This window comes from Natator depressus, chromosome 9, assembly GCF_965152275.1.
Source record: "Natator depressus isolate rNatDep1 chromosome 9, rNatDep2.hap1, whole genome shotgun sequence".
Lineage (NCBI taxonomy): Eukaryota > Metazoa > Chordata > Testudines > Cheloniidae > Natator > Natator depressus.
Window position 1 is genome coordinate 21,290,657 of NC_134242.1, and position 23,364 is coordinate 21,314,020.

General features: G+C 42.7%; 1 protein-coding gene across 1 annotated transcript in view; it reads left to right on the plus strand.

The window, feature by feature from the left end:
* The first annotated feature begins 377 nt into the window (after positions 1-377).
* Positions 378-23,364, plus strand: part of PPM1L (protein phosphatase, Mg2+/Mn2+ dependent 1L) — a 185,789-nt gene continuing 162,802 nt past the window's right edge. The window contains exons 1-2 of the mRNA XM_074963638.1: positions 378-487; positions 1,066-1,776. Of these exons, the coding sequence (XP_074819739.1) occupies positions 1,374-1,776 (403 nt within the window). The 5' untranslated portion in view covers positions 378-487; positions 1,066-1,373. The remainder of the gene's footprint in view (positions 488-1,065; positions 1,777-23,364) is intronic.

The window sequence follows — 23,364 nt, forward strand, 5'->3', positions numbered from 1 at the left end:
TTCACAAGAAAATGTGCAAGGTCTCGATTTCCCTTCCAACCCGACTGGGAACAGATGTTGAAACCTTCATTCCTCCCAACCCAATTCCTGTTTTGTGCCCAGCCCACGGTGGGCCAAGTCACCCACCCCTCAGTGCACAGAACCTGTCCAGACCGAGCCAAGCGTTTCAGTCCTTGTCCAGGGTCCAGCCTGCTACTAGGCCGGGGCCAGGAGTCTTCAGTCCTCATCTAGCCTGCTCCCCAGACTACAGCCCCCAGCAGCCTTTGGGCTGGTTCCTGCCACATACAAGCGAGGCGGAAGCGCACAGTCTGCTGGGGCTTGTAGGCGCCTCTGGGGAGGAGGAGGTGGCTGAGCCCCGCCCCGGCCGGGGGAGGGGCAGGCGCAAGACGTGGGGGCGGGGGGGCGAGAGGCAGGTTGGTACCTGCGCGCGGCCCTGCCGGTGCCATCGCTGCTGCTGGCGGACCGCTGGCGCCGGAGCCGGGCAGGGGTGAGGCGGGAGAACGGGGTGTGTGCGCGAGCCGCCCAGGCCTGAGGGAGCCGGTGCCCGTGAGCTCCAGGCGGGCAGCAGGCGGGGGGCCCCTGGCTTTGCAGTACTAGCGGGCAGTGTCCGGATCCTGCTCCTGGCGTCCCCGCAGCGCCAGGCAGGCAAGCCGGGGAGCCTGCCCTTGTGGGGCGCGCAGCGTTAGCCGAGCGTGCCCTGCTCCTGGCGTCAGACCAGCCCCTGCAGCAGGCAGAGGAGGGGGTAGGAGCCGGAGCCCGGCTGCTCGTGGGTTTGCATTGTGCGCTGTTCTCCGCTGCCTCTGTCCTAGCCACCGGGCTGGCTGGCTGGATGTGCATTAGTAGAACCAAACACGAGTCGATGCTGCCCTGCATCAAAGCTGGCTGCAGCCATCCCTGTGTGAGACCCCTGAAGCAGGGGCCGCCGGAGGAACCTGACCTTGCCTTGCAATAGCAGAGCATTGTATCATCGGGCCGCGTACATCCCGCTGTAGCATCCGAATTACCCTGCCCTTGGTTTGTTGCACTAACAGAGAGAGTACATTGGTCTTTGCTATCTCACGTCAGATCTGTCCCTGTGGGAGCTAGCTGAAGCAGCAGCAAGAGGAGGTGGCGGCTAACCAGCCCTGTCCTTGTTGGATTACTTTGTAGCACCAACATGCGCTGATCTCTACCTTGCATCAGAGACATCCCAGCCGTCTGTGAGTGAGTGAGCCCACTTGAAGCAGCAGCAGGAGCAAGAGGCTGCAACTAGCCCTGCCCTCACTGGGCTTGCATTAGCACAGCATGCATTGATTTGCTGCCTTGTCTTAGACCCATCCCAGCCATCGGGGTGCGTGGTGCATGGTGTGGGAGATACACTGTCTCTATAATAAATGATAGAGGATACAATGACTTTGTTGTCTCTGCTGGGCCGGATCATGCGTTACTTCTTGCTAAGACCAGAGACCCTGTTCCTGCTGTGCATCAGCCTGGCCCTCTGGAGTTATTTCTTCCACACTGATGAGGTGAAAACCATTGTCAAGTCCAGCAGGGATGCTGTGAAGATGGTGAAGGGCAAGGTGGCTGAGATCATGCAGAATGACAGGTTTGGGGGGCTGGATGTGCTGGATGCAGAGTTCTCCAAGACCTGGGAGTTCAAGAGCCACAATGTGGCTGTCTACTCCATCCAAGGGCGGAGGGACCACATGGAGGACAGGTTCGAAGTGATCACGGACCTTGTCAACAGGACCCATCCCTCTATCTTCGGGATATTTGATGGGCATGGAGGAGAGGCAAGTTTGTGGGGTGATTAATGCTCACAAGGGGGAATGAATGGATGAGTCCCCATTTCTGGGGCTTTTGGGCCAGATGTTCACATTTTTCTTTAAATTCCAACAGAGTTCCTAGGCTCAGGGGCAGGGCTAAGTCTTGGGTCTCCCTTGCCTTCCAGTATCAGAGCTCTTGGAGGAAGCAGGGAGAATCCGTGCATCGACACGCTTTACAGCAGGGAATTGTTTGGACAGTAAAAGCTCCAGGAGGTGGATTCTGCCTTGCAGAATAATTAATACAGACTGCCTGGATAATCTTTTGTCAGGGAATGGTGTGATCTGGGCTCCCCATTTTGTGAGGGACTGGACTCAGCAACAGCAATGGGGGTTAGTCAAGGGGGAGACTACACAGAATAAACTTTTTTTGGTAAAGAATTAATATGAGCAACACTAAGTTTTCATACATAGGAAGAAGCTTTATTTCCCTCAGTTAACCCATCCTCTTGGTCAAGGCAAGAGAAGCCCACAGAGCTTCTCTTTGTCTCTTGCATCTCTCCTGTTAATGATTTGTTTCTCCTTTCGAGGGGAAAGCCAGGGAAATTCATGTTGCCACTAAAATTTTTTGCTTGCTGGTGCTAAACCTTTTATTTCCCAGCCAAGGAAGTTTTTCCTTTTTTCATGTTGTTTTCTGTGGCTTACATTATTACTTGATGAGATGCATCTTTACCTCAAACAGTAGTTGTGATAACCTTCTTTAGCTTTTCCCCCCCTATCTAGGAGTACAAAGCTGCCCTTTAGCTGTTGGCATTGCACACAAAGAGCAAGTTCTTGTAACTGTGGCTTATTTTTCAGAGTGGGAAGGAAATTTAGAAGGAAGGTCCCTTTATGATGTCCTAGCTTCAGCCCTGTTATCTGTACAGTATCAGGTTTGTGTACAATTAGGGTAGGAGTTTTTTTGGAGGAGTTGGAGAAGAGAAGCATGTTAAAATTTCTTCTCACCAGTTGAAGAGTCTGTTTGTGTGTGTTTGTTACTGTGCTGTGGCATGATGGCTTTGGATTTCCTTCAGCTGCTCTCACGTATCAAGCAGCCAAGGTATCTTCCTAGAAAAGCTCTGACAGAGATCAGGCACTCAGGGAGCACACAAGGACAGCAGCTGCTGCCCTTCTAAACCTAAATGTGCTGTTTCTAAACCCCATGCATTGGACAGATGGGAGAAAATTGCCTTTATCTCCTTTCAGACAAAATGATTGAAGTCTACGTTACTATTGTCTTGTCTTGGTTAGGATTTTGTCACCTCAGTAATAACAACCAATTGTATGAGTAAACTTAACAGTTCGATTATTAAAGGCTTTTGTCAGGTTTTTATATGTGGTTGTGACCAATACCGTGTTTTTCCCCTTGGATTGGAAGGAGGGGTACATAACCGTGCTAGCTTCCTAGCCATCCTCCAAGGAGTGGCAATTAAGTTGTATAGAGAACAAATTCATGCCTGCCCTGCTCTCCACAAACCTAATAAAGATCACATCTGAACTGCTCTGTCCTCTGAGCCATGTCTGAAACCAGAATGTGGAGTAGAAATGCAAGTTTAAATTTTTTGAAAACTCTAAACAATTTTCGTTGTATACACCAGCCAGTCAAACTGTGTCTGGAACAACATTGAATTTTCTTTAAAAAGCCCAATGTAGACAAATGCATAGTTGTGTGTGTGTGTGTTCTGCCCCTCTCCTCTGTGGGGACAGGAGGTGCTAGAGGAAATCTAAGCACTTGTTTCCAAAGCTGAAGATACTAAATAATGTAAGATTAGAAAGTGCAATTAAATAACAAAAATATTAATACAAGTACTTTCACTTTTAATAGACATAGCTCTGACCTCAGATTCTAACGACTATATACATGTGATATATTGAACTAATAACTTTATATCTCTGCAAACCTCATTTACCTTCTATACTAATATCCACCTGCTGCTGGTGCCTCTGAGAATTTGTTCTAATTGATTAACATTGTGGGCAGTGTTTAAAATAAAAAGCTCTAATTTTGAGGCCTTTAATAGATCTCTCCAAACTTTACTCAAGCTAATGTCTTAAAATACAGATTCCAGTACCCATTATCTAGCTTTCAAATGAAAGTATTATATGGGTCCTTATTTACCACTTTTCTTAAGAAGCAAGTGTCTAAGCGCTTCATACATAAATGGTTTTCTGTTTTTGTGGTGTTGCATAAAAGAAAATGAGTTATCAGAGCATGACGTGCCTGGCCTATGTGCATCACATTAAACACCCTGTGGGCATAACAGTTAATTTTATCTACATATGCTTTGTTGATTTGAAGAGTAGCACAATGCTTGCTTTTATTGCATGCAAAATATTTGTCTCGTTTTGGAGTCTTATGTTTAAAGAGTTTTTCTGGATATCTGGGGGGAATCCTAAAACATGGTTAATGGCTCCTTGGAATACTGTGCCTAAACATATAATAAAGATTTCATAATGACTTAATTTTCCATTATTTTTCTTTTGGCTAAGTAGCTTCTATAAAACCTCTTGTCTTGCATGCAAAGGACAAGTGAATGGCAATCCCTGAGTTATATGTGGAAGCAGATTTTACTTTTCTTAACAAAGAGCACTGCAAACATAAAATGCCGAATTAATTCTTCCCTACTATTTGTTGCCACATCAGGTGAAGGACAGAGAAGCATCTGCCAAGTAATATTAATTGCTGTGTAATGTTAATTTGTGAACATTTTAAGTATTTTAATATTGTTAGTTTTACATAAGTAATTCTATTAGTAGTGTGGGTGATTACAAGACCAGAGAAGCAATCTTTAGTCTGAATGGTCAGTAGCTACCCACTGCAAATTTTGATGGCTGCCTAGACAATAAGTAGACAGTCAAGAATAAATATTAGTGGCATATGTTATAGTTAAAGGTCTGGTTAGCTACTGCAGTTATAAAAGTTAAAAGGAAAATTACTTTGGGGAATGAAACTTGATACATTATATCGTGTGTAGTGCAAACTTTCTTTAGGTAAAAATTGATTTGACTATTTCTTGAAGAGCAATATGAACTACTCTTACAGTATGTGTAGAGAAGTGTGTGTGTTTTAATGGTTAAGGCAGATAACTGGCAGAAGAAGATATGGAATCAGTTCATCTGACACTTTATGGTGTGACTTTGGACAGTTCTCTTAAAGGTGATCTACAAATGGGGGTGAAAAAACTGGTTGGTGCCTTTTTTAGTTTCTCTAGGATATAAAGAAGGCCTGAAAGGCTGTGTATGCATTTTTAAAAAGAAATTTAGGTCCCATATAGGCTGGAAGAGTGTGAGGAATAGAAAACTAGTTAAATGGTATAATAGCAAACCATAAGCATAAAAACAGACCAGCTGAAAGAGGAAGGGATGTTTAGTCATACTTTAACATTGATAATTTTAAATGTGTAGCTGTATTGTATATAGTTGGCTTTCCTTAACAATATAGGAAGGGAAACTTTAAAAAAATCAATAAGTAGTTACATACTGGATGCTCCCAATAACTAGGGTAAAAGGAGCATTTTGCAATTGATATCATATTGACCTGTTTAAATGCTCAGAATGTTGAATGTTCTTTTCAACTTTTTTGGGATCTTGGGAAGGGGAGAGGGCAGAAGGCATTCACCAAATAAACAGTTAATGGCTTATTTAAAATACTTGCAAACCACTCAGTACACCCTTTTGTGCCAGAAGATCTAGAAATTAATGTCCTAAGTAATCAGCGGGAGATGCTGATAATTGATTAACTTAGTTGGTGCTGCAATGTATAAAGTGGGTGGAGTTGGGGCGGAGAGCAGTGGCCAGCAGATAACAGTGTAGAGTCCTTACTAATGTTGTCAGGAATGTACTGTATGTAGGTCACCCTACCCTTCCAGCCTTCTGTAAATATTGTAAAAACTTTCTGAAATTCTGTGCCCAGTAAACCAACTAGAGATGATGGCAGACTACTGGAAGGAAAATAGTGTTTGCTTTTGCCTTTTGACAAAAAAAAACCCACCACCCCCATTTTTTTTTCTCAAGCATTCATTTTTATCCTGATAATGAGAGCTTTTGGTGAGTGCATTATAAGGAAGAAAACAGGCTGATCGGTTGTTTTGCCTTTACTGGTATCTTGAACACAGAGCTTGTCAAAACTTGTACCTGACACAGAGGTAATTGTCTATTTCCTGTAACACTGAAGATAAAGTTTCATCACTAGCATTAAAACAAATTAGCTCATCTTGGGCTGATTTGATTAATTGACATTAAAGGTTCCTATTTGCAGACTTTACTCTTGCATTCTAGAAGTATTTTAACTTAAGTTATGTCTGAAGGAAGTAAATGAGCTTTGATTTTTTTTTTTATTTGCCAGATAACAATATATCTCATTTTTAATATACATTTTTCAAGACAGTCAGAGTTCATATGAGCACAAGGAATTGTTAGGGTTACTAATGGTTTTCCTTTTGTAGTAACTTTCTTCATTCTTCAATCTGGGATCCTTTGCTAAGCACTTAATGTTTTGAGTAAATATTTAGTGATGGGGTTATGTTGATACATGAGTCTCAAATCTCTATTGGCCCAAAGAACCCCCATTCCCCCCAAAATAAAATGAAATATAGCAAAATTTCTGTTGTTGGATAGTAAAACAGTCTCAGCTCATGGGTATGATGTCAGAGATACACTTCTCACATTGCAAAATAACTCTTATATCATTCTAATTAAGACCTGCTGTATACACAAGCTTGCTGCAGTTAAGCTAAAGGTATGGTATTTTAGCCAATTTTGTTAAACTGGTGGAAAACAGTATGGTGGAAAACCTTATATTCATTTTTAAACATGGCTTATCTGTTTAGTTTGCACTAGCAAACTTATAGGTGCAAGCCAAACTGAGATAAATTATTTTAAACAGATGTATGTGTCCAGACACTGACTTGCATTGGTTTAACTCAGTGGTGCTCAACTGTGGTCCACCGCTTGTTCAGGGAAAGCCCCAGGCGCGTTGGGCCGGTTTGTTTACCTGCTGCGTCCGCAGGTTCGGACGATCGTGGCTCCCACTGGCCGCGGTTTGCCGCTCCGGGCCAATGGGGGCTGCAGGAAGCAGCGCGGACTGAGGGATAATGAAATGATAAACAGAAGAAATAGTATTTTTCAATTCACCTCAGACAAGTACTGTAGTGCAATCTCTTTATCATAAAAGTGCAACTTACAAATGTAGATTTGTTTTGTTACATAACTGCATTCAAAAATAAAACAATGTAAAGTTTTAGAGCCTGCCAGTCCACTCAGTCCTACTTCTTGTTCAACCAATCGCTAGGACAGACAAGTTTGTTTACATTTACAGGAGATAATGCTGCCTTCTTCTTACTTACAATGTCACCAGAAAGTGAGAACAGGCATTGCATGGCACTTTTGTAGCTGGCATTGCAAGGTATTTACGTGCCAGATATGTTAAACATTCATATGCCCCTTCATGCTTCAGCCACCATTCCAGAGGACATGCTTCCATGCTGATGATGCTCATTAAAAAAATAATGCGTTAATTAAATTTGTGACTGAACTCCATGGGGGAGAATTGTATGTCCCCTGCTCTGTTTTACCCGCATTCTGCGATATACAGGGCCGTTGTTAGGCATACACGGAATACGCAGCTGCGTAGGGCACCACGTAATTTGGGGCGCCAAATTTCATGGTGCCCTAGGCAGCTGCATGCTGTGTATATGGTGCTGATTCCAGCAGCCAGCCCCATTCCCCGGTCAGTCCCCCTGCTCCGCCCCCGCCCTGCCCCAATTTGACCCCTTCCCCCAAACCCCTGCCCTTGCTCCACCCCTCCCCACCTCTTCCCACCCCTGCTCTGCCCCCATCCCGCCCACATTCCACCCCTTGCTCCCTCCCCGAGTGACGTGGCCCGCGGGGGTACTGGAGCCAGCAGAAGGGTTCTGACTCACCCCTGCACTCACCAGCGGCAGGAAGCACAGCGACCCGGCCCCAGCCCGCTCCGCTCTGCCAACTCCCAGCTGTGTTTCTCCGCTTCCCGCTGCCGCCGCTGGTGAGTGCAGGGGTGGGCCTGACCCCTTCCTCTAAGCGACAGGACTGGGAGCTGGGGGAGTGGAGCGGGCTGGGGCTAGGTTGCTCTACTTCTTGCTGCCACCGGTGAGTGCAGGGGGGTGGGCCTCCCTGCCATGCTGCTGCCCCCGACAGCTCCTTGCCCTGCAGCCCTTGAGTGCAACCGTCCCCCCAACCCCGGTGGAGGGGCCGGGCCCCCCAGCGGAACGGCCGCTTCCCCTGCAGAACGGGTGCAGGTGCTTCGGCTGCGTAGGGCACCACTATAGGTAGGGACGGCCCTGGCCATATATTTCATGTTATAGCAGTCTCGGATGATGACCCAGCACATTCACTGTAGATTTGACAAAACGCAAAGAAGGTACCAATGTGAGATTGCTAAAGATAGCTACAGCATTCGACCCAAGGTTTAAGAATCTGAAGTGCCTTCCAAAATATGAGAGGGACGAGGCGTGGAGCATGCTTTCAGAAAAGAGCAACACTCCGATGCCAAACTACAGAACCCAAGCCACCAAAAAAGAAAATCAGGCTTCTGCTGGTGACATCAGAGTCAGATAATGAAAACGAACACGCATTGGTCTGCAGTGCTTTGGATTGTTATCGAGCAGAACCCGTCATCAACATGGACGCATGTTGCCTGGAATGGTGGTTGAAGCATGAAGGGACATATGACTCTTTAGCACATCTGGCACGTAAATATATTGCAACACCGGCTACAACAGTGCCATGAGAGAGTCTGTTCTCACTTTCAGGTGACATTGTAAATAAGAAGGCAGCATTATCTCCTGCAAATGTAAACAAACATGTTTGCCTGAGCAATTGGCTGAACAAGAAGTAGGACTGAGTTGACTTGCAGGCTCTAAAATTTTACATTTTGTTTTTGAATGCAGTGTTTTTGGTGCATAATTCTTCATTTGTAAGTTCAACTTTCATGATAAAGAGTTTACACTACAATACTTGTATTAGTATTTTTCTATTCACCTATTTCTTTTGTTTTTTTACAGTGTAAATACTTGTAATCAAAAATAAATATAAAGTGAGCACTGTACACTTTGTATTCTGTGTTGTAATTGAAATCAGTATATTTGAAAATGTAGAAAACATCCCAAAATATTTAAATGAATGGTATTCTAATATTGTTTAACAGTGCGATTAATCATGTGATTAATTTTTTTAATCGCTTGACAGCCCTAGTTAAAATGAATAACTGCAATTGTCTGGACTCTGGAGACTTGACTTTTCAAACCAGCCTGTGTCTTGTAGAAGTGGTGTTCTGTAGAGCCCTGCAGTGGGACTGGGATAATAGCCATAATAGCTGGAGCAGGTGGGTGGGATTGTTGTGGGTGGGATTGGGTGTGCAAAAAAGCTCCCAGACTGTGGTAATTTGCAGGAAAACACTAAATCTCTCCTCGGTTTGTCATAAATAGAACTTCAGCCATTTTTTAAAAGAAAGATTTTAATACTTAAATTTAAGCATGGGATAGAAAGAAATTTGATGTGTATTATAACAAGGTTTAAGAAAGATTTGTTTTATTCTTTTAGTGGTAAAAATTGTCTGAATTCCGTTTATATAATAACGGATCCTATTTATTTTTAGTGGCACGGGGAAGCTCTCTCTCTCTTGCAGGATTTGCGGCATCTAAGGTTTTTGTGGTGGGAACAGGATAAAAATGCAAGAAACAATGCAGAAGCGTGTGGGAGTGGGTATTGTGGAGCAGGAACAGGATGGGAGTGGGATTAAAAAAATAGTTCAGTGCAGGGCTCGAGTGTTGTGCTTCTAGCTGTTGGGTAAGAGAAGAAGCATTATCTTTTCTCCCTCCTCCAATGTTTCCTGGATGTTACAAGACAGATAGTTCTCTTCTACTCAATTCATATTTTCCCCCAGACTTTTTGTAGTCGCTTTACTTCTCCATAAATAACTACACTCTTCTGCTTCCCACAAAGCTCAAACAGCAGCAGGAAATTGACATGATTCTTAAGTCTCATTGCTGCCAGTAAGGTTCTATATAGCCGCTAGTGAAACTGACCAGTGTCCTGTTAATTTCACTCAATTGTCTGGTAAACCTGTGTACCAGTGGAGGCACTGCAGCTGTAGGAAGGCAGCACTGTATCATCAGTTTATATTGGTTCTTGTTAGGAAGACCCTTTGCATCTAGAAGGGCTAAGTAATAACTTAGAAATATTAAAATGAAAGTTTTTAAATTTGTTAAACACTGATGATTTATGCCCCCACAGTTGCCAGAGAAAGCTTCTCCAATTCTCTGAGCTGATTTTTCAAGCCCTTTGATCGAATGCACTGAATACTCTGTATGAGCACCCTCCTGATTTTCACATCCTTTAGATTGTTGTTATAAAAGGATTTTAATACTTGCTGTCAAATGAAAAGTTGATCAGAAAAGTACAGTATAGAAAACTTAAATTCTGACATACCTACAGACATTTTTTTCCTGCAGGTTATCAGAATATTAGCAAATAATTTAGTTTATTGAATGAACGGAGTAGAGAGAGGTAGGGGAAGATTTTTAATAGCAGTTTGAGAGTTGTCCATTATACCATAATGCATTGTAAAATGACACAGTTCTTCTTGGACCTATATAGATGGTGCTATTTCAGACTGTCTATGTGTTCAATAAGTTAGTCCATGAATAATAAAACACAAATACTTTTAGTGACTAGTAGGGTTTCAGGTCTAGAATAACAAAGAGGCCATAAAATATTCTGATTGAATTTTTGATGAAACAATGAATTTTTATTCTAGGAAAGTAGCTCAAGGCTGAGAGGTGCTCAGGTGGGATAGAACCTCTAAATGAGTAGAGAAGCCCCAGGATTGTCAGGTAATACAATGAAGTGGGGCAGGGCGAAGAAGCAGCAGCATAATTATTCTTCTTGGGAGCCTTAATGAACTTCAGTGAGAGAGCTGCATGACAGCATGGAGTACCAATCATACTGCTGATGATACAAATTGATTATTATGATGCTGAAACATTGCCAGCTCTCATCATCTCCGACCTTGTCTGATTCACAGCTGTGTGAGCAGCTGACATCTCCAGCCAGACAATCAAAGTACGTGTTGTAACTGCTAAACCACAATGCAATTATCCATTGCACCGCATGTCGGCAAAGCTCCCCTGGAGAAATGAACATTTATTTGCATTTACTTTCAATCTTAAAATTTCTGTTATTCCTTGCAAATTTTCTAGTCATCATTTAATGTTGGCAAATCTTTTTTTAAACAAAATCCCCCTTAGGGATAAACATTAATTTAATAAAATTCTGTTTTTAATAGCAGAGATTGTCAGTGCTGCGTTCAACCAATAAACTGTTTAATGAAATAAATCTCTTTACATTTTCATTTTCTACCAGTTATAAAACTTCTGGAAGGCATTAAACATTTCTTCTAATCAGTGAAAGTGCATGTCCCATAATGTAGTTCTCTGGTCCATCCCAGGTCACGTACCATTTTAAAACAACTAAACAAAACACAAAAACCTTGCATTTAAGTGAGGATGTGTTAATTTGCAGGTAATCTGAATGGATCACTAAACTGAAATTGCCTAAATCTCTTCTCTCAAACCAGTGAGGTAATTGTATTGGGATAACTGGTATTGATTTAGTGTTATGTAAAATATAAATTCAGGGTTCTGTGCATGTGGCATCTTAGTGGGGGGAAACTTTAAAAAAATGTTTTGGGTAAGATATGATTTTTAGACCTGAATTTTAATTAAAAATGTTATAATTTGACACACAAACCCTCTGGATTCTCTCTAGTTTTTAAAAAAGGTCTTTTTATAGGACACTGAACAAAACTGTGAGGGATGTGGGAGATCCCTGAAATGTTTTACAAATAGGTTCATCTGTTTGACTGTTGTCGTTTGCTGTATTGATTACAAGGCGTTAATTCCAGGCAGGCAGGAAAGTAGTAAATAGTCTCAAAACCACACCGTTCACGGAATGGACCATGGAGGTGTCATTTTCTTTTTGAAGTTTACTCTGAACATGCTGATTTCAACATCCTGGCTTGGTACAGGGCTGATGGGATGGATCCAGGCAGAAACTGGAACAAAGGACTTTAGGAGGGATAAAAGCACAACCCTGAAGTGGGGCTGAGGGGGTGTGTGAAAGAGAGGCAAGGACTTTGGAGCCTGGGAAACTAGGCCCACCTAAACCTTAGGTAAGATGGTTTTGCTAAAACCCTTTTCTCTTGTTATGCTGTGTTCCTACTGCTGGGATTAAACAATTTGTTTTGAGAAAACTATTTTCACTGGTGGTCACAACTCCCAAAGGTGTCAAACGCCATCAGACCTGCTGAGTAATCACAGTTGGCACACATGTGGGTGTGAATAGCAGTGCCTACTGAAGTGCTGCACAGTAACCCCCCCCCCCAATGTGGATGCTGGGGGGTGCAAACTAACAGGTTCCTAGTTTGCATTAATGTAATCCTCTTCAAACAGGGCTATATTAACATGAACTAGGAACCTTTTAGTTTGTGATGGCACATCCACATAGGGGAGTTACTTCGGTACGCGCTGCTATTTAGCCCCCCCTTCCCTGTTAGTCCAACTGCAGAGCAGTGTAGAGACACCAAGAGGCCTAATACATGGGGGAGGGGTGCAGACACAAGGGAAAGGTGTAAGGTGCAACAGACACTGAACTGTGACAAAAACGGTGGACCATATTCTGTCAAGTGCATGAAAAGTGGTGTAGCCACCCTGTCTTCCTCCATAAGTGGATATGTGGGCTACTGTAAGGTGTGTTTAACATGCACTTGTACATAGGCTACTAGCAAGCTTGCCATACTACCATTATATTTCAACAAAGAGACAGAATAGTTGAGGGCAAAAGGGAGTGTTTGCATAGCAGCCATTAGTGAGTCAGGGAATATTTGTCAACTTGCAGACCATGCCCCGGACACCTTGGCTACGTCCCTGCATGGAAGGCCTATGGAGCAGCATTTCCAGTGTGTCAGCTTTCCTGATTCTGGACACTAACTTCTGCTCTGTGCTCCTACTGCTGGCAATCAGTTTGTTGGCATGTGCCTATACTCATCATGACTCAGGACTTGGCTCAGTATTTTGTTTTCCATATGAATATTTTGCAGTAGCAATTGATGGAGTGTCACGATTCCCAGAACTGTGTGGCCTTTAATGTTGCTTCTCTTCTAAAAAGAAATGTTAACATAAGATGCTACTTAAGTTTATAAACAAATATGGGCATGTTAACATCTCCTTTTGGAAGAGAGGTGAATAAGTATTCTAAATGTTGACTTTTGCAAGAGTCTTATACACAAGAGGGAGAAAACAAAACAGTGCAAAAAGGTGTGTTTTTAATACAAATGAAGTCAACATGTAGCTAACTTTATTAAGTTCAATTCCTAATAATGAAGATGGGATTGCTATGTAACATTGAAAATGATTGTTTGAACATCTTATTTGTACAAATAAGTGAACTACATGGCAACTGAATAGAACTTTTCTCAAGCTACTAATTACAGCTGTGATGTTGGAAGAAATAGCCGACCATTCAGAGTGATTGAATCCCCTTTGGATGAACATTGCATGGAAGAGCCAAAGACTATAATGCACTGGAATAGTACCTTTTTTAAAGGTAATAATGATATTTTTAAAGCTATGGGACAGAAGCACTTTCTATCTCCTTCTGCCTCCCAAGAAATGCTTGATGGTCTGCTTGAATATAAAATAGTTGTTTTAAGTATGGTTGTGGTTGCGGAGTTCTACATGGGTTGTCTTCAAAACCAGCTTTACTCGAGCATCAGTCTTTGAATTACTTCACTGGGAGAATATGCAGAGTGCACCTGAAGTCTTAATTATAATCGTTCTTTCCTTTTTATTTTTTTTTAGTTGCTTGGATTGAAGCTTACAAATTCTTAAAAATAAGTTAATATAAACTTGTTTCTGAACGAGACTGGGAATTCTTATAGCTGTTTCAGATAAACGAAACAGCATTTTCAATTTATAACACCATGAAAGAAGAATCAAATGAAAATGCATCCAGAGTACCAGCAACTTTTTAAGAGGCTGGGCTTCACCTGCACTGGCTTCTCCAAAGAGATTTAAAAGCTTTTTTGGCAGGTGGAATATACATCTCTTACTGAAGTCTTCCTTCATAGCCAGCTGTTTTAAAACCATGTTGCTGAACAACAGGAAAAGGCATATCCTAAAACCCATTATGATTAAAACACAAATGAATAGGGCCCTACCAAATTCATTGCCATGAAAAATGTGTCACGGACCATGAAATCTGGTCTTTTGTGTGCTTTTATCCTGTACTATACATATTTCACAGAGACCACCAGCATTTCTCAAATTGGGGGTCCTGACCCAAAAGGGAGTTGCTGGGGGTTCACAAGGTTATTTTAGGGGGGTTGTGGTATTGCCACCCTAACTTGTGCACTGCTTTCAGAGCTGGGCGGCCAGAGAACGGCGGCTGTTGGCTAAGCGCCCAGCTCTGAAGGCAGCATCCTGCCAGCAGCAGCGCAGAAGTAAGGGTGGCAATACTGTACTATGCCACCCTTATTTCTGTGCTGCTGCCTTCAGAGCAGGGCAGCTGGAGAGTGGTAGCTGCTGATTGAGGGCCCAGCTCTGCAGGCAGCATCGCAGAAGTAAGGGTGGCTATACCATGCCATGCTATCCTTACTTCTGCTCTGCTGATGACGACGACTCGGCCTTCAGAGCTGGGATCCCAGCCAGCAGCCGCTGCTCTCCAGCTGCCCAGCTCTGAAGGCAGTGCCACCAGCAGAAGTAAGGGTAGCAGTACTGCAACCCTCCCTTAATAGCCTTGCAACCCCCCCCCCCCCCCACACACACACACACGCACACAACTCCTTTTTGAGTCAGGACCCTGACAATTACAACACCGTGAAATTTCAGATTTATCTGAAAACATGAAATTTACAATTTTAAAAATCCTATGAATGTGAAATTGACCAAAATGGACTATGAATTTGGTAGGGCCCTACAGATGGGAGAGAGAGAGCTGAAAATAAGACATAGTAATTAATAGAATTCTTGAAACTAAATTCATGAGCACCTGTTAAGCTACTCAGCATTTCTTTTCTTGGCAAGTTAATCAAGAAAGTGGTGGCATCTAAGCTCCAGCATCACTTGTCCTCCATCAGCATTGTGTATCCTTCACAATAATTTTTAGGGCAGAACAGGGTATAGCAAAGGCCATGTTAATTTTGATTAATCTAATGGCCTCAGATTAGAAACAATGCTGAATGTCTTTGCTGGATCACAATAGGGTAGGTGCTTCGATCGCTTGGAGTCATGAAGGACACTTCTAACCAAGCAGACCCCTCTATTTTGTGGCTCCCCATAATACACAATATTCTTTCCTCTCTAAATATCTGCATGAGACCTCTCAAGATGTACAATGTCATGGACTCGTGCTAGCAGTACTTTTAATGTGCAGAAGATACTTGACTACTTCGCCAGGTATGCACCCCTTGCTTATCACCAAGGTGTTCTAATACCTGGAAGAGAGAAATGGAGGGATAAAGAACAGGTAACTAAAGCTCAACGGGAGGAAGACATAATTACTTAGGGCATTATGAACTTTGATGGCTGGCTGTCTATAATATTGCACCTCTAAATTGTGAACTATGTGGAATGTTCAAAAACTGGTCTGTAGGTTTTTGTTTGATAATCCAAAATAATTTCTTAGGGCTTGTCTTCACTACTGGGAGATTGATGCAGGTGCAATCGATGCAGTGGGGGTCGATTTAGCAGGGCTAGTGAAGATCCGCTAAATTGACGGCATAGCAGTCTCTGGTTGACTCTGGTACTGCAGCTCCCCAAGAAGAGTAAGGTAAGTCAACCAGAGAGCGTCTCCCATCAATGCAGCGCAGTAAAGACACTGTGGTAAGTCGCCCTAAGCTATGTCACGCAGCTGGAGTAGAGTAACTTAGGTCGACTTACCCCAGTGTGTAGACAAGGCCTTAGTTTTGTAAGATTTGTAACTGCACTGTGCTTACAGAGATCATCTTACTTACCAGTAGTCTAACCTCACTAACAGTAGACAACATCAGACCAGTTGTCAAATTAGTATGAAGTCTAAGTCATGCAGAACTTCCCCCATATGGATTTCTCACAGATGGATTTCTTTCCTCTCTGACTGGCCAGGCAGACATGTACACTTTCCACATTGGACCACTGTTGTTCATGAAACAGAAGCCACAGCCTCCTCACACCTGTTCACATCTGAACTCTACTAGTTTCCTTGTTCACTTCTGAACAGAATATAAAGTACTGGCCTATCTACAGAGCTATAAAAGAGAGGGACCTGGCTGCTACAGAAATTGCCTTACCTTCTGTGGCCTTGCAAAGTAGTTGTACTCCAGAGTACAGCTGATGTGGCTATAAAGATCTAAATTTAGGTTATTGGTGGCTGGAAACAGAGCTTTCCTAATAGTAGGACGCTGGCTATAGAATTCTTTGCCTTAAGAGACTGTATGGAGCCCAACCCTAGCTTTGTTTATTTTGAAAAGTAAGATTTAGCTTTCTGTAAAAAGTCTCTTCCATGGGAATGATGCCTATAAATAAATAACTTGGCCCTTAAACGGTGACAGGTTTCAGACTGGTAGCTGTGTTAGTCTGTATCAGCAAAAAGAACGAGGAGTCCTTGTGGCACATAAGAGACTAACACATTTACTTCAGCATAAGCTTTCGTGGGCTAAAGCCCACTTCATCAGATGCATGCAGTGGAAAATACAGTAGGAAGATAGATATAGATGTATATACAGAGAACACGAAAAAGTGAGGGTTGCCATACCAACTCTTAATGAGGCCAATCGATTAAAGTGGGCTATTATCAGCAGGAGAAAAATAACTTTTGTAGTGATAATTAGAATGGCCCATTTCAAGCACTTGACAAGAAGGTGTGAGTAACAATAGGAGGAAAAGTAGCATGGAGAAATTGTTTTTAGTTTGTCTAATGACTCATCCACTCCCAGTCTTTATTCAAGCCTAATTTAATGGTGGCCAGTTTGCAAATTAATTCCAGTTCTGCAGTTTCTCATTGGAGTCTGTTTTTGAAGTTTTTTTGTTGAAGAATTGCGACTTTTATATCTGAAATTGAGTGTCCAGGGAGGTTGAACTGTTCTCTGACTGGTTTTTGAATGTTATAATTCTTGACGTGTGATATGTGTCCATTTATTCTTTTACGTAGAGACTGTCCAGTTTGGCCAATGTACATGGCAGAGGGGCATTGCTGGCACATAATGGCATATATCACATTGGTAGATGTGCAGGTGAACAAGCCTCTGATAGTGTGGCTGATGTGATTAGGTCCTATGATGGTGTCCCTTGAATAGATATGTGGACAGAGTTGGCAACAGGCTTTGTTGCAAGGATAGGTTCCTGGGTTAGTGTTTTTGTTGTGTGGTGTGGTATGTTGCTGGTGAGTATTTGCTTTAGGTTGGGGGGCTGTCTGTAAGCAAGGACTGGCCTGTCTCCAAGATCTGTGAGGGTGAAGGATCATCCTTCAGGATAGGTTGTAGATCCTTGATGTTGTACTGGAGAAGTTTTAGTTGGGGACTTATGGTGATGGCTAGTGGCGTTCTGTTACTTTCTTTGTTGGGCCTGTCCTGGAGTAGATGACTTCTGTGTACTCTTCTGGCTCTGTCAATCTGTTTCTTCACTTCAGCAGGCGGGTATTGTAGTTGTAAGAATGCTTGATAGAGATCTTATAGGTGTTTGTCTCTGTCTAAGGGATTGGAGCAAATGTGGTTGTATCGTAGAGCTTGGCTGTAGACGATGGATCGTGTGGTGTGGTCTGGGTGAAAGCTGGAGGCATGTAGGTAGGAATAGCGGTCAGTAGGTTTCCGGTATAGGGTGGTATTTATGTGACCATCGCTTATTAGCACTGTAGTGTCCAGGAAGTGGATCTCTTGTGTGGACTGGTCCAGGCTGAGGTTGATGGTAGGATGGAAATTGTTGAAATCATGGTAGAATTCCTCAAGGACGGCTTTCCCATGGGTCCAGATGATGAAGATGTCATCAATATAGCACAAGTAGAGTAGGGGCATTAGGGGACGAGAGCTGAGGAAGCGTTGTTCTAAGTCAGCCATAAAAATGTTGGCATACTGTGGGGCCATGCGGGTACCCATAGCAGTGCCACTGATTTGAAGGTATACATTGTTCCCAAATGTGAAATAGTTGTGGGTGAGGACAAAGTCACAAAGTTCAGCCACCAGGTTTGCCGTGACATTATCGGGGATACTGTTCCTGACGGCTTGTAGTCCATCTTTGTGTGGAATGTTGGTGCAGAGGGCTTCTACATCCGTAGTGGCCAGGGTGGTGTTTTCTGGAAGATCACCAATGGATTGTAGTTTCCTCAGGAAGTCAGTGGTGTCTCGAAGATAGCTAGGAGTGCTGGTAGCATAGGGTCTGAGGAGAGAGTCTACATAGCCAGACAGTCCTGCTGTCAGGATGCCAATGCTTGAGATGATGGGGTATCCAGGATTTCCAGGTTAGAATACCCCAGGTCGGGATTCTAGGGGTTTGTCTATGCAGATATGTTCTTGTGCTTTTTCAGGGAGTTTCTTGAACAGATGGTGTAGTTTCTTTTGATAACCCTCAGTGGGATCAGAGGGTAATGGCCTGTAGAATGTGGTGTTAGAGAGCTGCCTAGCAGCCTCTCGTTCATATTCCGAACTATTCATGATGACGACAGCACCTCCTTTGTCAGCCTTTTTGATTATGATGTCAAAGTTGTTCCTGAGGCTGTGGATGGCATTGTGTTCCGCACGGCTGAGGTCATGTGGCAAGTAATGCTGCTTTTCCATAATTTCAGCCTGTGCACGTCGGTGGAAGCACTCTGTGTAGAAGTCCAGTCTGTTGTTTCGACCTTCAGGAGGAGTCCACCCAGAATCCTTCTTTTTGTAGTGTTAGTAGGATGGTTTCTGTGGGTTAGCATGCTGTTCAGAGGTGTGTTGGAAATATTCCTTGAGTCAGAGATGTCGAAAGTAGAATTCTGGGTCACCACAGAACTGTATCATGTTTGTGGGGGTGGAGGGTCAGAAGGAGAGGCCCCGAGATAGGACAGATTCTTCTGCTGGGCTAAGAGTATTTCTGGATAGATTAACAATGTTTTTGCGTGGGTTAAGGGAACCACTGTTGTGGCCCCTTGTGGCATATAGTAGTTTAGATAGTTTAGTGTCCTTTTTCCTTTGTAGAGAAGCAAAGTGTGTGTTGTAAATGGCTTGTCTAGTTTTTGTAAAGTCCAGCCACGAGGAAGTTTGTGTGGAAGGTTGTTTTTTATGAGAGAATCCAGTTGTGAGAGCTCATTCTTAATCTTTCCCTGTTTGCTGTATAGGATGTTGATCAGGTGGTTCCACAGTTTCTTTGAGAGTGTGGCACAAAGTGATCACTCTCCTTACAATGTGTATGATAATCAAGGTGGGCCATTTCCAGCACAAATCCAGGGTTTAACGAGAACATCTGAGGAATGGGGGGGTGGTGGGGGGGTTAGGAAAACAAGGGGAAATAGGTTACCTTGCATAATGACTTAGCCACTCCCAGTCTCTATTCAAGCCTAAGTTAATTGTATCCAATTTGCAAATGAATTCCAATTCAGCAGTCTCTCGCTGGAGTCTGGATTTGAAGTTTTTCTGTTGTAATATCGCAACTTTCATGTCTGTAATCGCGTGACCAGAGAGATTGAAGTGTTCTCCGACTGGTTTATGAATGTTATAATTCTTGACATCTGATTTGTGTCCATTTATTCTTTTACGTAGAGACTGTCCAGTTTGACCAATGTACATGGCAGAGGGGCATTGCTGGCACATGATGGCATATATCACATTGGTAGATGTGCAGGTGAACGAAGAAAACAGATTGGTAGAGCCAGAAGAGTTCCCAGAAGTCACCTACTACAGGACAGGCCTAACAAAGAAAATAACAGAACACACTATCAGAGGCTCGTTCACCTGCACAGCTACCAATGTGATATATTCCATCATGTGCCAGCAATGCCTCTCTGCCATGTACATTGGTCAAACTGGACAGTCTCTACATAAAAGAATAAATGGACACAAATCAGACGTCAAGAATTATAACATTCATAAACCAGTCAGAGAACACTTCAATCTCTCTGGTCACGCGATTACAGACATGAAAGTTGCGATATTACAACAGAAAAACTTCAAATCCAGACTCCAGCAAGAGACTGCTGAATTGGAATTCATTTGCAAATTGGATACAATTATCTTAGGCTTGAATAGAGAGAGAGACTGGGAGTGGCTAAGTCATTATGCAAGGTAACCTAACACCCCCCCCCCGCCCCCCATTCCTCAGACGTTCTTGTTAAACCCTGGATTTGTGCTGGAAATGGCCCACCTTGATTATCATACACATTGTAAGGAGAGTGGTCACTTTAGATAAGCTATTACCAACAGGAGAGTGGGTTTGTTTGGGAGGAGAAAACCTGGATTTGTGCTGGAAATGGCCCACCTTGATTATCATACACATTGTAAGGAGAGTGATCACTTTACATAAGCTATTACCAGCAGGAGAGTGGGGTGGGGGGAGAGAAAACCTTTTGTAGTGATAAACACGTTTTTTTCATGATTTGTGTGTATAAAAACATCTTCTGTATTTTCTACAGTATGCATCCGATGAAGTGAGCTGTAGCTCACGAAAGCTTATGCTCAAATTGGTTAGTCTCTAAGGTGCCACAAGTACTCCTTTTCTTTTTGAATACATTAGAGTGCTGAACAGATGTCCACGATCTTCATATTAGGGATGTTGCCGTTTCTGAAAGCTAGTAGTTCAGGGAACTCCATGGTTACTGGAGAGAATCCTGTGTGCAAATGAGAGAGCATGCAGACGGTATATTACTGTAGTTCTTACAGTAGAGAGGAAGAGTGGTCAAGTTTTTGTTGAGAAGTAGCTCAAGGAAACCCTTGCGCTCAGAACAAACTTACTGAGTAAGGCTAGAAGGGCAGGCTTCAACCATTGAAGAAACTGTGTACTCCAATAAACAGTTTCAGGGATGCAAATTTCTGCATCACATCTTAACCCACGTCATTAACCATTAAGCTTTCTTAGCCAAAGATCAAATAATTAGCAGAACTAACTTAAACAAATGTCAGAGTGTGGGGATCATTGTTCATGAAAGCTTGCTGTACAGGTCAAAGAGAAGGCAGATTAAACACCCCTGATTTAGGCTAGCTTGGTCATCTCCAGGAACAAAAAAGCACAACATTTTCTTCCTACCTTTGTGGTTTCTTGCATGATGCTGCTGCCAGGGCTACCAAAGGTAATATCAGGCAAGACTTCCTTGACATACAGTGGAAACTTATTTACTACATTGCCTTTTGATAGAAGCACAGAATGCCTTCAAATGACAAAAGTGGAAATATTGGATGGTGACAAACACTATTTGTCTCACCTAAAGTTTGCTGGGCGCTTTACAGGCTATAAGAAAATTATTTCTGGGGAGAGCTTAAAACTGTAGTGCAGGCATAATACAGATAAACAAGTGAGTTGGGAGGTATGAGGAACTAAAAGGAGGAGGGTGGAACTGAGCAGCCTAAAGAAGGGAAGAGGAAGCAAAGTGAGGGTTGGATGATGGTAAGAGGAGGAGGTGAGGTGGAGGGTGTGAATAGCAAGTGAGATAGCTTTAGTAAAGCAAAAGAACTTGGGTGGGGAGGCAGGAGCCCTTGCTGCTGGAGCAACGAGTTTTAGCAGGCTTAAGCCCTTGTTTAGTTTAAATATAGTTCTGCTCTGTAGAAATAGTGTTGTAGAGTTCCACATGAGTGTGGAATTTTCAGAAGCACTGAAGTCACTTAGGAATACAACTCCCATTGGATTTGTGCTCTAAATTCACATAGGTGCTTTTGAAAATAACACCCTTTTTGTGTCAGTGAATTGTGGCTCAAATTGGCTCAAGTCAAGCCTCTCAAAATGGGTGCATATCGTTAGGCTCCTACAGGCATATGCAGACACCTAAATGAGTGGCCTAATAATTGTGAGCACTCATTGACTTCAACAGGAGTTGCTAGGTACATTCCATTCCTGAAAATCAGGACAAAGTAAGGATTTAAGACCATAGGCATGTATTTTGGAAAAGCTTGGCCTCGGTTCATAAATAGAAAGAAATGGTTTTTTCAGACTGTTGCATCTGTAAAAACTCAGCCTAGCATCTAACACTTAAGCTGGGTTCTTTCTGGTTTGTGCTTTACAAACAGTAAAGAAATGTTGAAGCTTTTCATGCCAAATTCTGCTGTCAGTTACTTGTGCATCTACATTGACCTCACTCAGTTATATCTAGTGACAGAATAAGAACTGGAATTTTGCTAAAATCTCTGATGCATGAGCCAGAGTTTAATTTGATTAGCAGTGTTGATTCTGAAGCACTAACAGGAGTAAAAAACCCTGTCACTAAAGTTAAAGTAGTCTCCAAATACCCACTGGGGAGCAGATATTTAGGGTTAGATTTTTGTGATACTTTTTCAGTAGGTCTATGATTAATCACAGTTGTGATAAATGAAGGGGGTTAGCTCCCTTTTATGGACACCGAGCCAGCCAGTTAGCTATAAAATTCCTGTTAGTAGCTGTTCTCTACATGCTTTACCTGTAAAGTGTTAAAAAGTCCATAGGTAAAAGAAGGGGGTGGGCAGCTGACCAAAAGCGCCAATTGGAAGGCTTTCTAAAATTGGGAAAAAAGACCTTCCCTTTGTCTGTTGTGGTTCTCCGGAGAGGGGGGACAGAGCAGCGATACTGTAAAAAGCTTTGGACTAGGTATGAAATCATCAGATCATACCTAGAAACTACTCATTTGAAACCCCAGATATGTAAGTAGATCAGGAAATGTCTAGGAAGACGCGATTAGGTTTATCTCTGTTATTTCTTTATGGCTTGTGGATTCCTCTGTGCTTACCCCAGGTGCTTTTGTTTTGTTTGTAACCCTTAAGCTGGACCTCAAAAAGCTATCTTGTTGTTTAATCCGTGTAATTGTGTTTTTTTTTAAACCTAGCAAAAAGCCTAAGTTCCAGATGTATTTCTTTCCTATTGTTTTAATAAAATTTACCTTTTTTTTTTTTTTTTTTTAAAGAACAGGATTGGACTTCTGTGTTCCTGAGAGGTTTGTACACATGTTATTTGATTAGCTGGTGACAAAAGCTGATTTCCTTTGTTTTCTTTCTCAGCTCTTCCCCAGAGTGGGGGTGAAAGGGCTTGAGGGTGTACCCCCCCCCAGGAAGGAATTCCCAGGTGCACCTTCCTGGGCTCTCAAAAGAGTTTTTGCACTTGGGTGGTAGCAGCATCTACCCATCCAAGGTCAGAAAAAAGTTGTAACCATGGGAGTTTAATACAAGCCTGGAGTGGCCAGTATTAATTTTTAGAATCCTTGCGAGCCCCCACCTTCTGCACTCAAAGTGCCAGAGTGGGGAATCAGCCTTGTCAGTAGTTAACTCATGCGATTAACTCAAAAGAATTAATTGTGATTAAAAAAAATTAATCACGATTAATTGCACTGTTAAACAATAGAATACCAATTGAAATGTATTAAATATTTTTGAATGTTG